The sequence below is a fragment of the Arachis hypogaea genome, chromosome 11, assembly GCF_003086295.3.
Source record: "Arachis hypogaea cultivar Tifrunner chromosome 11, arahy.Tifrunner.gnm2.J5K5, whole genome shotgun sequence".
Classification (NCBI taxonomy): Eukaryota; Viridiplantae; Streptophyta; class Magnoliopsida; order Fabales; family Fabaceae; genus Arachis; species Arachis hypogaea.
This window is the reverse complement of record NC_092046.1, coordinates 137763541-137779843: the sequence shown is the minus strand read 5'-3', so window position 1 is coordinate 137779843 and position 16303 is coordinate 137763541. Positions and strand designations below refer to the sequence as shown.

The window sequence follows — 16303 nt, the reverse complement described above, 5'->3', positions numbered from 1 at the left end:
TCAAAACCCGTCCAATAGCGTAGTCAAAAGCATCAGTATGGACTTTAAACACCTTTGAGTAGTCGAGTAGTGCTAGTATTGGTCCTTCTGTTATAGCAGCCTTCAACTCATCAAAGACCTTTTGACACTCCTTTGACCATTTCCAAGAGTGATTATTCTTGAAAAGATCAGTTAATGGTGCAGCCTTGGTGGAGTATCCCTTGAAAAACCTCTGATAGTAATTAGCCAACCCAAAGAATAACCTCAATTCAGATACCTTGTTTGCCGGCTCCCACTCCTTAATAGCCTTCACCTTTCTTTGATCCATGCAGAAAGTTTCATCTTTAATGATGTGTCCCAAGAAGTGGACTTCGTCCCTTGCAAAGGAATACTTTTTCTTCTTCACATATACGTTATTCTCTCGCAAGATCTTGAATACAGTTTGTAAGTATTTTTCATGTTCCTCTAGGGTATTGCTATAGACAACAATGTCATCCATGTAGATCACTACAAACCAATCAAGATAAGGACCAAAGATCTCGTTCATCAAAGTACAAAAGATCGTAGGAGTATTGGTTAAGCCAAAAGGCTACACCAACCACTCATATGATCCATACCTCGTGACATATATAGTTTTAGGTTCACCAGCATCGTCAATTCTCACTTGGTGATATCCTGACCTTAAATCCAACTTTGAGAACCACTTAGCTCTATCAAGTTGATCAAATAAATCGGCTATCAAAGAAATATGGTATTTGTTCTTGATGATTACCTTGTTAAGTGTTCGATAGTCAATGCATAGTCTCAACGAACCATCATTCTTCTTTTAGAACAAGACTGGTGTACCATAAGGTGCCTTCGATGGACGGATGAACCCATCATCTAGCAGATTCTTGAGTTGCTTTTTCAACTCCTCAAGTTCTAGTGGCGCCATCCTATAAGGTGTTGTGGCAGGTGGTTTCGCTCCTAACACCAATTCAATCTTCTGATCCATCTTCCTCTTAAGTGGCATTACATCCTTATTTTCTTCAAGGACTTCTTTGATTTTGGGAGAAATGTCTTCTCTTTCAGATGTTGACTCCTCTTGTAATAGAGTCAAATATGTAATCTCTCCCTTCTTGAACACTTTCTTGAGTTGCATAGTAGAAAGCATCGGTGGTCCTCTAGCTTTAGAGACTGTAGGGACCATACATGAAGACCCTTTCTTCATGATGCATACTATGTTGTAGTATGACATAGGTATTATATTTGCATTCCTTTGCATGTCGAGCCCAATGACTATCTTGGAAACATCCATGGGTGCTATTGAAAAATCCACAAGGCCCTTCTAAGAACCAAGAGTCATCTCAACCCTTTTTGCTACTCTCTTAAGAGGTTTACCATTAGTATTCACGGATCTGAACTAGTCATTCTTTTCGATGATCTTCAACCTAAGTCTTTTTGTTTCATCAGGCGTGATGAAGTTACGTGTAACACCAGTGTTGATCATAGCCATGACGGATTTTTCATTGATAAAGGCTTTGACATACATCAAGCCTTTTTTTTTCTGTAGTGCTTGCCTCTTTGCCTTTCACAGTATTCATGAGTTGGACAGGTCCAACACACTAAGCTATTTACGATTGAGCCTTTCGTTCCTCGGCGATAGATGTCAGAGTCCCTAGCTTGGGACAGTTCTTCATTTGGTGAGATCCCTTGCACACGATGCATCCTCCTTGGGGCACAAAAGCTTTCTTCTTTTTCTTGTACTCTTTCTTTGAAGAGTACTTCCTTCCTTCTTAGTTGAGAAACTCTTCTCCTTGTCTCTTCCACCTTTAGTAGAACTAGGCTTGGAGGAAGACTTGAGTTTAAAGTCTTCCCCTCGTCAACATCCTTAACATTTCTTCTTTGTAATTCTTAATTTGCCCAAGGTTGGAGTCCATCAATGAAGAAGAACAACTCATTATCTGATGCCAAATTAGGGATTTAAAGCGTAAGAGTAGTGAACTCCTTTACGTAGTCGCTAATTGTGCTTTTGTGCTTCAACTCCCTCAACTTCTTCCTTGCTTCATAGATCACATTTTCAGGGAAGAATTGTCTTTTCAACTCTCTTTTGAAATGTTCCCATGTGGCTATGTTGCAAATACCCTTCTCCGTATCTACACATTTTCTCCTCCACCACAAAGTAGCATTATCAGAAAGGTAGAGAGCTGCAGTGTGTACCTTTATTGCTTTTTCGACTACCCCTTGGCCTTCAAAGTATCTCTCTATTTGCCATAGAAAGTTCTCCACCTCTCGAGCGTCCCTCACTCCCTTGAACTCCTTCAACTTTGGGAGATCAATCTTTGTCGTCTCCCTTATAATGGTTGGTCGAGATCTCGCCTCCTCAAACAAAACTCGAACCTCCTCAAATAGTTTCAAGGAATACTCAAGCTTCTCTTCTATTTGGAGCTTGCTTTCTTTGAAAGCATCTAGTTTTCCTAACACGTGAGTCTCGAGGGTCTCGTTGTCGTGTTCTATCCTTTGGAAGCACTCATCCATAGAGGATAGAACAATCTCCTACATAAAAACTCTCTTTTTTAAGAAGTTAGAGTCCTTAACTCTAGACTTACTTGAAGAACAGGCCTTCTTGCTTCCCCATTGAGAAGGAATAGCATCCCTTCCCCTTTGAGACTCAACATGCTCCATGGTTACACTAAAAGTCATACCCACAAACCACTTGTACTCCCTCTCGAACCTTGCTCCGATACCAAATTGTCACGGCATTGGACACACTCCAATGCTACTGTGCCGATACTCAGACTTACTCAACCTCTTGAGTTAAAACCAAGTCAGTCTAACCCTCAATACTTAACAAGAAAGCTAATAATATAAGAGAACACAAGAGAAATGAAGTTTTGGTGGAAAGAACATTTTATTACTTAAGTGTTTGTTACAAAATGACTACCACATCCAAACTCTAACTCTCACTCCTATTTATAGTCATTCACCTCCTTAATAGATGGTTAGGATTAAATTTAATCAACGGTTTAAATTGATCATCAAATTTTTTTACTACAAATATCTATTCTACTACATTTTTCTAAATACTTTTAGATTATTTTATACCATTCTTTATACATTTACTATCTTCTAAAATATTTTATGACTTTTTAAAATTTTTTAAAATTTTTTAAAACATTTTAAAACGTTCTAAAACTATTTAAAATATTTTTAAATATTCAAAAAAATTATATAAATACCGTTAAATATATCCTTTTAAAATTTATTATAACAACGTGCTTCCATTAGATAAAAGTTTTTGTTATAACTAGGTAACTTGGAGAGTTGGAGACTTTAACAAAAACTTTTTAACAAAAGCATCTTTGCTTTTTATTTCACTGCATATATTACTTTTGTATATATTTCTAGGGTAAGTATTTTTATTAAAATTTGACCAACACTTAATCATAAAAAAATTGAGTAATTTTATACCGTTAAATATCATCTCGCACCATTAAAAATATTAATGATGATTAATTGATGGTTACACATTACAAATTCTGCTAGTCCTTAGTATTCATCTATATTTATTTTGGTCTTAAATGTCCCTAAAAGGACTTAGACAGTGTTTGTTTTAAGGAAATTTGGGGAGAAAGAAAACAAAGGAAAAAAAATGGGTGGAAAATCAAAATTTTCTTGATTTGGATCATCAAAAAAAACTAAGAGAAAATGAAAAAAGTGGAGTGACCTACAACTAATTATTTTTTCTTCTCCTATGAGATGAAAATATATAAAAAAAATAAAAAATATACAATTACATATTTACCCTTTATTAAAAAAATAATTTACATATAAAAAAGAGTATTAATGTAATTTCACTTGATTATGATTTTTTCTCTCTTTACTTTTCTTTCCATAAAAAAAAATTCTTCTTATTTTTTTTTCATCTATTTTTTTTTTATTCAAACAATATAAATTTTAATATTGAAGGAGTGCCGTTTTGGACAAACATTCCCTCCGAGTTTGTCGTTTCAATTGCATTGCAAAAGCGGCTTCAAATTTCAAAATTGAAATGAAACGAGTACCACTGCTGCACTGCATCTCCTGTTTTTCATCATTTTCATCGTCGTTAGTCTCTGTGAGGTTTCTTCTCTTGAACCCTAGAACTCCGAAACAATCCCTAATCCCTGTATTTCACAATTCCATTCCAATCAAAATGTCTTGGGCATGCAAAAAATGCACCTTTGTAAACCCTCCTTCCCAAAAATCCCAATGCGAAATCTGCTTATCTTCCTCTTCGTCCTCCCCGCCCCCGCTTCCGTCTTCCTCTTCTTCTTCGCCCCCAAAGTGGTCGTGCAAGGCTTGCACTTTTCTCAACCCTTTCAAAAACTCTGCTTGCGAAGTTTGCGACACTCGCTGCCCCGTTCTCTCCCTTTCCAACATCGACGATTTGAACGACACACTTCAAGACGCTGAGAACGACGCTTCTGTGGGCTCTGTCTTCTTCCCTCTTCGCCACTGTAAGAGGAAGGCCACCTATGACGACGATTCTGCTGAGCCAGCGCCATTTCGAGACGTAAAGACCAAATCCTCCAATGACTCCATCCATCTCAGTAGTGATGATGAGCTTGTTCCTGAGGGAAAAAATGCTGCTTCGGGCAAAGACTTCACTACATTGAAGATATTAAGCTACAATGTATGGTTTAGGGAGGATTTGGAGTTGAACAAGAGGATGAAAGCTATTGGTGACCTTGTTCAACTTCATTCCCCTGATTTTATCTGCTTCCAGGTTTCACTTTCTTATTCTTTAGTTCTTTACTTCTAGTGTGTGTGTGTTAAAATGCAATTTAAGTTTATTAGGGTTCGTCTTATTTTGACCCAATTGTGCTTCAGGAGGTTACTCCAAATATATTTGACATTTTCAAGCAATCCAGCTGGTGGAATGCGTATCGTTGTTCGGTTTCTTCTGACAAGGCTTATTCAAGACCATATTTTTGTATGCTGGTATAAAGTTCCTGACTTTTTAACTACATTTTTGTAAAGTTCATACTTTTTACTACATTTTTGTCTGATTATGTTGTGATATATATATATATATATATATATCTGCCTGATTTGTACTAATGCCCCATTTGTAGTTTAGTTCTACATTTGATCACATGCTGCATTCATTATGTTGTGATATATATTAATCTGCATGTCATATTTTTCTGTTAATGTGCATTTTATTAAGGGGGTTCTTCACGTAATAGAACCAAACATTTTTATGTGCATTTTATTGTTTACACACACACACATTATTTTATAGTTTAGCCTGTGAATGTAGTATTCTTGTTTTTGTATTTAGCGCTTTTAAAGGAGTTATTATGCCTTAGTAACATACTCGTCAAATTAATTGTAGTTAAGCAAGCTGCCAGTGAAATCTTTCAGCAGCAAACCCTTTAGCAATTCTATAATGGGAAGAGAACTGTGCATTGCTGAGGTCGAAGTTGCAGGTGGCAAGTCGTTGGTTGTTGCTACTAGCCATCTTGAAAGCCCCTGCCCGGCTCCACCAAAATGGGATCAAATGTACAGCAAGGAACGAGTGCAGCAGGCCAATGAGGCTCTGAGCCTTCTCAAGAAGTACCCAAATGTTATCTTTGCTGGTGACATGAACTGGGACGATAAATTGGATGGTGAATATCCTTTACAAAATGAGTGGGTTGATGCCTGGTCTGAGCTGAGGCCAAAGGAAATTGGTTGGACATATGATACCAAATCGAACCAGATGTTATGGGTAACCGTACTCTCCAGAAGCGGTTAGATCGGTTTATATGCCGTTTCCATGATCTTATGATAACTAGTATTGACATGATTGGGAAGGATGCAATACCCGGTGTGATATACACCAAAGAGAAGAAAGTTAGAAAAGAGATAAAACAACTGGTACTCCCTGTTTTGCCTAGTGATCATTATGGCCTGCTCTTGACAATTTCAAACAAGTAATGCGCTCTGAAGAATCCGGCCAATGGAACCATTAATCTCACTCAATGGCATGTTTTGCATGCAGTTTTTGTATAGACTAAAGGAGAGGTAGTTGACATTCTAGGTGGGTACAGACTGCAGAATGCTGCCTTCGTTTTGGTTTTATATTTTCAACGAATTGCGTGTCTTTCTCTCTATTCTCTAGTTCCTATGCTTATCACATCACTGGTAGAATACACATTCATGAATGATTCGTATATTGAAAATGCCAGCATATATACATTCGTGAACTGTCCCCACTTTCATCCTTAGAAAATAGAAATACCAATGCCATGTTTGAACTTCGAATTGATGTTGTTCTTGCTTGCGAAATAGAGGTATCAAATGAGCTTATGCGCTTTGAGGCTGATCGTCCAATCCTTGAATTCCGAGCTTTTCTTTCTGGTGTGACGTGAATAGCGCGAACAAATGAGGGGGAGTATACCTGCAAAGGCACTCCGAAGCTTAAGTCAGTATATTGTGCAATATCTTACTTACCGAAAAAAATATTTTACCTGGCTTTTATATGGTAGACTGCTCGGCTATTACGTCTTTAGTATTTAAAGTCGGTTATAAAAAGATAGGTAACGTCCTTTGATTGTATTACCGTTTTGTCGTCGGTTATGACGGAGCATTTATCTGACCGAGTTATGGCTCATGAATGGAGGAGCTATAACGGACCATGATGTAAAATCCAGGAATGGAGTGGAATCAAGTCAAATGAATGGAATAATATGTTTCTTCTATTGTTTGGATAAATGGATTCCACTCTACACCTCAAAATTAGGAGGAATGAAATTTGGAGGCTTTTAGTGAAAATAAATGAAATTTTTTTTTGAATCAAAGGGAGCTCAACATAGCAGAGTGGAACAAATAGCAAAGCTATAACAATAATAAAACAAGATAACATATAACTTCTAGACACTGTGACACGGCCATCAACACCCACTCGATTCGCTTAATCCCAAAATATTTCACTCAATCATAAAATTACAAATGGAAGCCATATATCGACTTCTTCCATCATACATAAACCACCCATACATGGTCTAATTTGCCACTAAATGTAAATGACAGAAAAAAAAAATTTAGCTAATGATAACCTGTGAAAGTGGGTGGTGGGAACCCGAAACAAAAGTTGAAGATCCCCCACTGGGTTTTTTTTATTTAAATAATATAAGAAAATGATTAATTCCCAGAATGCACATGGGTAGAAAATTGGAACAAATTGCACATTGCCATCGAAGACGCACACGAAATGGAGCCTCCAATTCACCTGCATCACCCACGAAATGGAGCTTCCAACGCAGGCAGGGCCACACAAAATCACCATTTCATGTCTAGCATCCCCAGCTTGGAAGGAGAATTGACACGCTCCATTTCGCGTCTGCCCTGCCTACGTTGGAAGCTCTATTTCGTGAGTGATGCAGGTGAATTGGAGGCTCCATTTCGTGTGCGACTTTCTTGGAATGGAGTGCAATTCTATTTCGTGTGTGCTGCCCTTGAGATGGCCATGCACAATTTGTTCCAATTTTTCATCCATGGCATTCTGGGGATTAATCATTTTCTTATACTTATTTAAATAAAAAAGCGATCCCCATTCCCCCAGACAATAGAGGAGCTAATGATGCTATTAATTTAGATAAACTAAACCATAAATTCATGTAAAATCCATGGAAGCTGAATGAATTAGGAGATGTGAGTGCCTGCATGCATGAGGAAGCTCTACATAAACTATTCTCTCGTGTCTCTGCCTCAAGCATAAGCATAGATTGAGTGGACCCATAAGTTCTCTTCATATTTCAGACAGCATTAAGGTTGCTATTATATGGCTGACCCCGCAATCCTGTGAAGTTGGAAGTCACAGTAATGATCCTGATGCATAGTTTTCAATGCAAATTATACTATTGGCGTACGTAGTATAGTACAGTAATGTTCTTGCCGACAACATCTACCGTTGCCCTTTTGTACGAACTGTAATATGAACAATCACCAAGCTAAGACCGCGTATGTAGTTGGACCACAATAACAATTAAATGATGATTTTGTATAGTACTAGTATTCCATTTTGCGAGCATCTTCCGGGATAATTGAATTGATTTTTCTTATGACTGAACTACTAATTCAAACATGAACGAGCTAAATGCCAATGTATATAATAATCACCAGCATAATGCGGTCAATCATTTAGTGTAGCATCTTTTAACCAACAATTAAATAAATGGATATAGTTTATTCCACCCTTAGCTTATGCAGAAGAATGATGAATCTTTCTTTAATGGTTTTATCTAGATTGGAACAACACCCCACCGACGGCATATTGCTTACATACTTAGCATGAAATATCCGTCATTGATCTCATTGTTTAAGGAACGTAACCTTAATTTATGATGACTAGGGATGGGTCTTCGTCTGGGGCCCCTATCCATGCTTGTAACCCTACCAGGCAGCTTTTGTTTCCCATTCATCACGTGAACAATTGCAGCAGACACAATTACGAACAAAACACAGAAACGCAAATCAGTTGCTTTTGTTGCTGGCACCCATCACCTATGCTACCACCGACTATGGAACCATGAAACTAAACAAAACAGCAACATACAAAATGCGGTGAGCGTGGATCGAACACGCGACCTTCAGATCTTCAGTCTGACGCTCTCCCAACTGAGCTATCCCCGCAATTTATTTTCTATTTTATTTAGCCTACTCTTAGCATTGTTAGATGCGACCAATTTTGTTCAGCTGATGCTGTACATATAGGATAACATAAACTTTTTAATAACTGTATAAAGCCGCACCAAGTGTAAACTAATAAGTTTTTTGTGATTATTTATTTCCTAACAGAAGTGTTTAATGAAAGTATAAAACCTTACCACAATCATTTTCATTCAACTTTTTTTTATTCAATAAATTGATAAATTTGTCTTGCAACCGTACAACTATACAAAGAATTTTTTATCTTTAATAAATTATAGAATAAGATGAACAAATAAAAAGAATTTATATAAAATAACGAAAAAATTCTTCAACCAATCAAGATACCTAACCAATTTATTATAACTTATTTTACATTTATGGACGGAAACTTTTTATACTCTAACTACTTTTTTTTTCTTCCTTTTTTTTTTCTTTTTTTTTTAATTATTATTGTCCTAATTGTTGACCACTATTTTTTTCTTTTCTTATTTATTTTTTTATTTTTTTTCTTTTTTTTTTCTTTTTCCTACTTTATCATTATCACCATCACCATTATCAATATTTTTTTAGTTAAATTTCAGACAATGAATTTAATGATTCATTCAATTATAAAATGACACTATTAAAAAATTTCAATTCAAAATTAAGAAATTTCATGTATCATGATTAAAACTCTTATTCCTCTTTCTCTTCTTCTTTTTCATCATTATGATCATTTTTATCATCTTTTTTTTTTCTTTCATATTTTTATAATTCTTATTTTACCCTCTTAACAAGAATCTGTGTCTTGATTAAAAGTTTTTGGTGTCAAAATTAAAAAATTTCTTGTGTCACGGTTAAAAAATTTTGGTACAATTTTTTGTTAAATTCTGCATAACTCAACTCTTCCTCCTTATCCTCTTCTTCTTCAATTTAATACCACACAATCAATTAAGTGATAATAAAATACATTATTTAGTTAGAAATGACATAGAAATTTTTATAAAGGACACAAAATCACAAGTCCAAAACCTTAACTCACTCAACCAACAAAATACATCAATTTGTTGTAAATGACAAAGAAATGGCTAAACCTCTTATATATGAATTCAATACTAACCAACTATTTAAATGGTAAGAAAAGTACATCGTTTAGTTAAAAATAACACGGATAAGAAATTTCTATGTCACGGTTAAAAAAATTCGGTATCAAAATTAAGAAATTTTCTGTGTTGCGGTTAAAAAATTTTGATGTTATTTTTTTAGATAAATGCTGCACAATTCAAAACTACTTCTTCCTCCCTCCTCCTCTTTTTCCTCGTCGTTGTCATTATCACCGTTTTCTTCTTCTTTTTGTTTTACATTTTCATAATTCTTGTTCATCATCTTAACAAGAACTTATATCATGATTAAAAAATTTTGGTATCAAAATTAAAAAAATTGTGTATAAAGATTAAAATTTTTTTGTGCTATTTTCTAATAAGTTTTGCATAACTTAAAACTCCACCTCATCGTCGTGGTCGTCATAGACATAGTCATCATCATTATCTTTTTCTTCTTCTCGTAATTTTTATTTCACCCTCTTAATAAAAATATGTGTCACGGTTAAAAAATTTCGATATCAAAATTTAAAAACTTCTTAAAATTAAAAATTTTGATGTTATTTTCTCACAAATTCTGTGTAACTCATCTTTTTCTTCGTATCGTAATCTTTTTTTCTTTTTGTTATTTATTTTTTATTTTTTTCTTAATTTTTTTTGTTTATTGTTTTAATAAAAATAAAAATTAAAAAATTAAAAAAATCAAAGAAAAAATATTTGTTAGATACATTCGTCGGAAAGAATAGAAAAAAAGAAAAAAAGAGAATACGGTAACAACAATAACAATAAAAAAATAATGATAAAAAAAAACATACAAAAAAAAAGAAAATATTCATAATAAAAAATAGGAGATACATTTGTGTTAGTGGAGAGTTAGATACGCTCAGTTTTTCATTAATAAAATTAATTTTCGTTGAATTTAAATTAACTTAATTAAATTTAATTACTAAAAAAATTTAAATTTGTAGTGAACCTGATAAAACAATAAGAATAAGTTTGTCCTTTACTGGTTATATTTTATGTTAGACGAGGGAATCCAAATTGACAGTCCAGACCAGAGTACAGACGCATGTGAATTCATCAAACCTCGATGTTGAGTGAGTATAAAAATTGGAAGAAATGAAATACTATATGAGCTGTGCTGTGCTGTGTAGGCTTGCACCTTCCAGCCTTCCAGGGTGCTTAAAGTATAAAATATTAAAATGGATTTAGATTAGATTAATGGGCACCACTTTGGGAAACATGTGATCTGATCCAGACGGTCCATTATTAAGACCCTGCAACCCCCGTGCTCACAAGTCACAACTCAATCCCATCTCTTAAATTTTCATTTTGGCTTCCGAACAAAATAACCCAGGACCCGCTTCTCCTCTTCTCACTTGTCGCGCTGCCCTTAACACAAATAGTATAGTTTTACTTTACTTTTATGAAATTTATTTTTTTATAACACATCTAAAATTTACAGATATTAAATTGACGAAACTCAACTTAATAATTTAGACAATAATTAAAAAAGATTATATTTTTTAAAAATATATAAAAAATCTATAATACTCTTTTACATATTATAAAAATTCATACACAAAATTATTCATATAAGAGATTTTACTTATTTTCTTTTATATTTTTACTCGTTAATTCTATGTAAAATTTAGTATACATTAGCAAATGTCTAAATTATTTATATAAAATTTGTTAAAATTAGTGATATGAAAAATAAACAAATTACTACCTGTTTAATATGTCTTTATATCAAGTTAATAAATATCAAATTAATTTTATTATTATGTGTAATTTATTTTCAATACATGATTAGATAACAATTTATTCTTCGATTAAGTCAAAAATTACAATTAAGTTCTAAACTTATCAAATTTTATATTAGTAATTATGGTTAATTAAGTTGAAACTTTCATATGTCATTATTTGGTATTACTTTAACCATTAGCTATAATTTCTTACTTTAAAACTAAAAGAAGAATTTTGCTTCTTTTAACAATAATTATAAATTATTAAATAATTTAATATATTTAACTAAATTGTCATATAATAATTTTTAATTATAAATTTTATAAAAATATAAATATATGTGAGTTTTTTTTTTTTTATTATTCGTAGATTTTTCTCAATTTTTATGAAACTTTATTATCACAAAAAAGATAGAATAACAAGAATAGATAATAATTTTAAAAATTACATAATTAAAAAATGGCATTATCACACTCTTACTTTTATCGATGAAGATACAAATCATGTAGCACCAACTTAAAAAAAAATGTGGCCTTAAATAAAAAGCGACGGCTCAAAATATTGAATGCAATATAATTTCCTTCATTAGATTAAAAGTTAAATTAGTCTCTAAAAAATATTTATTTTTAAATTTATTTTTAAGAAATTTTATCACTAAATTAGTTATTTAAAAATTATAAATTAATTATTTTTATTTTTTAATTACTTAATTAGTATTTTTTATCAATAATTAATAATACGATATGTTAACTCATATCATACATGATACTTAGTATATTCAATTAGACGTTGAACAAATATATTTATAAAAATTTATCAATTTAGTATCGTTAAGTTATATTAGAATTATGGCTTATATAATTAAAAAAATAGACTAAATTAATAAATTTTTATAAATATATCTTATCAGTGTCTAATTGAATATACTAAGTATTATGTATGTTGTTAGTTAATATATAATAACATTAATTATTGACAAAAATTATTAATTGAGTGAAAAAAAAGACAAAAATAATTATGTAATTTTTTAAAAATTAATTTAATTAATAAAAATTTTTAAGAATAAATTTTAAAAATAATTAATTTTTTAGAGACTAATTTGTAAATTAACTCTTCCTTCATTAGTTGAATGGGATGCAGTGCACTCGCCGAAAGAGAGAATCACATTAATTTGCTCTCGTTGTCCTCGTAGAATTGCGCTAAATTGCGAATACTATTAGTCCATTACTAGTTACTAGTTGTAGATGTAATAACCTACGCCTAGTGAGTAGTGAGTCTGTGAGTGTGTTGTGTTGTCAATTATTAATATCATAAATAAATAATAGAACGCCTTCGGTATACATAACAACTGACAGATCTACGCTTTCCAAATCTCAAGCAAACAACACTCTTCCTTTCCAGTTGAGTGTGTTTGCAAAAAATGAGGCCATGCATTCTTCTCTTTTCTTCTCTCATTCTTCTTCTTCTATCCTGTTCTGTAAACTCTGAAGACCCCTACAGGTTCTTCACTTGGAAGGTCACCTATGGTGACATCTACCCCCTTGGTGTTAAACAACAGGTACTCCTCCATCCCTTTTTCTTTCCTTAACAACTTACTAACTAAATAACCGCTTTTCAATTCCGTTCTTGCAGGGGATCTTGATTAACGGCCAGTTCCCGGGTCCTCATATTGACGCCGTTACTAATGACAACTTGGTTATCAGTGTCTATAACTACCTCAGAGAACCCTTCCTCATTTCATGGTACACTTCTTCTTCTTCTTTGTCTAAGTCTTAACATTCTTGCGTGTTATCTTCATAGTTGTTTTTATTTATTTTTTGTTTCTCATTAAAAGTAAGATGCAGGGGAATGTATGCTACTACATCTATTATTAAGAATATTTAAAGGTTCTTCCCTTTTAGTTCAGACACCCCATGTTTTTCGCTTTCACTTTACTGCTTGTTCACGTGCATTATCTTCTCTTGGATTGGATATATAGGGAACTTATTTTTCAAAGCGTCATTCTTTTTCCTTATAGAAACTTGCATATTTGATCTTTTTGGGTTCGTTTGTTTGACAAAGTGCTAATTAAAAAAGGTTATAATAATATTAGCTCGCGAAGGGATTTATTATTATTTAATTTAAAAATTTCTTAGAAATGAGATGAGAGCATAGAGGCTTAGCCTGTCCTTTTGGCCACTTTATCAAATTTCTCTTTTAATTGTAAACCCCTTTCAAACAAACAGCCAATTAGAAATTAGAATCCATTCTCGGTGGTGATTTGTATTTTGTAGTCAAATTAAATCGCACGCCAATATTAATTAACATATAAACATGAATTTTATGGGCAGCTGTCAACTGAGGGAATATATAGATGGATCCACAAGTAGATAAAAAAAAATACACGGAGTAGCTGGCAATTTAAGAATTTTGGCTGTATTGACAGCATCTTTTAGTGTTATTGATTATTCTTTACTTTGGGACCAAATTGGTTATTGAGCAGTCAAAATTGTAACAGAATAGAAGTATTCCCGAAATAGGATACTCTGTTGCAGATTTCTTAAGGGGAAGTGCTAGTGTAGATAATCTACCTTGACTTGTTTGTATAGTTTACATATTTTTGTATTATCTCTTTTTACTATTGTATTTATGTTAATTTACTTTCCAATGATAAGTAAGAAAGGCATCTCTGGTTCTTGATTGAGAAATGGATTCAAAATAATTATAATCAATCATTTTTAATTTTGAAAAGAACAAAAGTATTTCAATTGCTACAAATATGGATTATTAAAAAAAAATAAGACATGAATTTGGATATTTCCCTTCGACTTAAGACCTAACAAAATTAGCATTTTATTTGACATATATGCATAGTTGATAGTTGATAATGTGGAGTGATGCGAGTTGTGGTGCAGGAATGGGTTACAACACAGAAGAAATTCATGGCAGGATGGAGTGTCTGGCACAAACTGTCCAATCCCACCTGGCAGGAACTTCACTTACAATATCCAAGTCAAAGATCAGATTGGCAGCTTCTTCTACTTCCCTTCTCTTGGAATGCACAAAGCTGCTGGAGCATTTGGCGCCATCAGAATCTGGAGCCGCCCTAAGATTCCCGTCCCTTTTCCTCCTCCTGCTGGTGACTTTTACATTCTTGCTGGAGACTGGTTCAAGCTAGATCACCATGTAAGCCCGGTTCCCCCTTCTCTATACATTCATCTCAAATACACTTTCTTCTTCTTTATGTAATTCTTGATAATTATAGAGATTGAGACGCCTCCTGGAGAATGGGCATAACCTTCCATTCCCTGATGGGCTTCTTATCAACGGACGCGGTTGGAATGGAAACACATTCACAGTAGATCAAGGTAAGACTTACAGATTCAGAATATCAAACGTGGGGCTCACAACATCCATCAACTTTAGAATCCAAGGCCACAAGATGAAACTTGTGGAGGTCGAAGGATCTCATACTCTTCAGAACACCTACTCCTCCCTTGACATCCATCTTGGACAGTCCTATTCCGTGCTCGTCACTGCCGATCAACCTCCCAAGGATTACTACATTGTTGTATCTACGCGTTTTACCAGACGGGTCCTCACAACTACGTCTGTTCTTCACTACAGCAATTCTCACACCGGGGTATCGGGTCCTGTTCCTGGAGGCCCCACCACTGATATTGTTTCCTCTGTTTTTCAGGCCAGAAGCATCCGGTATACATACATTATTGCGATAGTCCTTTCTTGAATTACAAGCAATTTGATCAAATTAACTAATAACTAACATGCTTCCATGTTCAAACCAGGTGGAACCTGACAGCAAGTGGACCAAGACCAAATCCTCAAGGATCTTACCACTATGGAATGATCATACCCACTCGAACCATCATGCTCGCAAACTCTGCTCCCTATATCAATGGCAAGCAGAGGTTTGCTGTAAACAGTGTGTCTTATGTTCAGCCGGATACACCATTGAAACTCGCGGACTACTTCAACATTGGTGGAGTCTACTGGGTGGGAAGCATGCCTACCAACCCCACCGGGGGAAACGGTTATCTCCAAACTGCAGTGATGGGGGCAAACTTCCATGAATTTGTGGAGATTGTGTTCCAAAACTGGGAGGATACTGTGCAGTCATGGCATATTGATGGCTATTCGTTCTTTGTTGTAGGGTAAGCTTATCATACAGTACACTTGCATTATATAAATTTATTACAAAAAGGTAAGAATTTGTGTGGATTGAACTGAATTGAATTGAATAGGTTTGGGAGTGGGCAGTGGACGGTTAATAGTAGAGGAAGCTACAATTTGAGAGACACAGTAGCAAGATGCACAACACAGGTATATCCAAGGTCATGGACTGCAATATACATGCCACTGGACAACGTGGGAATGTGGAACATAAGGTCTGAGAACTGGGCAAGGCAATACTTGGGACAACAATTTTATCTGAGAGTATACACACCTTCAGGATCATGGAGGGACGAATATCCGGTGCCAAAGAATGCACTTCTCTGTGGCAGGGCAACTGGTCGTCGCACTAGGCCTTTCTGATTTGATTCTAGCTACTTACATTTCTATCGTGTCACGAGAGGGTGACACCATTCATGTCCATTTGATTCTATTAATTTATGCTTACCATATTTGCGGGGATTTTAGTTTTACTATCGACAACTCATCTTCAGCTGCTCATTTTTTTAACGGATGGTGCACAATTTGTGATCTATGCTTGTAATGTTGCTTGGCCAACAAAATTCAACCACAATCGAATAATTCTCCTTTTTTTTTAATAATATTTGCAGTTTGCTGCCAAATGTTGTACGCATTAAGTTCTTTTAATCCTTATTGAAATATTACAT

General features: G+C 34.2%; 1 protein-coding gene, 1 non-coding gene and 1 pseudogene across 2 annotated transcripts; 2 read left to right on the top strand and 1 right to left on the bottom strand.

The window, feature by feature from the left end:
- Positions 1-3953: 3953 nt before the first annotated feature.
- On the top strand, positions 3954-6098 carry LOC112722889 (uncharacterized; annotated as a pseudogene).
- A 2448-nt stretch (positions 6099-8546) lies between these two features.
- TRNAF-GAA (transfer RNA phenylalanine (anticodon GAA)) lies at positions 8547-8619 on the bottom strand. Its single transcript has one exon. It is a non-coding gene; the product is annotated as a tRNA-Phe (tRNA).
- A 4092-nt stretch (positions 8620-12711) lies between these two features.
- On the top strand, positions 12712-16258 carry LOC112722888 (L-ascorbate oxidase homolog). Its single transcript, XM_025774076.3, has 6 exons — positions 12712-13023; positions 13098-13207; positions 14360-14630; positions 14710-15158; positions 15251-15616; positions 15707-16258. The coding sequence occupies exons 1-6, from the start codon at positions 12886-12888 to the stop codon at positions 15996-15998; spliced, it is 1626 nt and encodes a 541-aa protein (XP_025629861.1). The 5' UTR covers positions 12712-12885; the 3' UTR covers positions 15999-16258.
- The last annotated feature ends 45 nt before the right edge of the window (positions 16259-16303 follow it).

What these genes read in the sequence shown, in the direction of transcription:
- LOC112722888 (XM_025774076.3), top strand. Translation starts at nt 12,886, where the DNA reads ATGAGGCCATGCATTCTTCTCTTTTCTTCTCTCATTCTTCTTCTTCTA. An exon ending in CCCTTGGTGTTAAACAACAG is followed by an intron (nt 13,024 to 13,097) that starts GTACTCCTCCAT and finishes CCGTTCTTGCAG; the next exon opens with GGGATCTTGATTAACGGCCA. An exon ending in TTTCAGGCCAGAAGCATCCG is followed by an intron (nt 15,159 to 15,250) that starts GTATACATACAT and finishes TGTTCAAACCAG; the next exon opens with GTGGAACCTGACAGCAAGTG.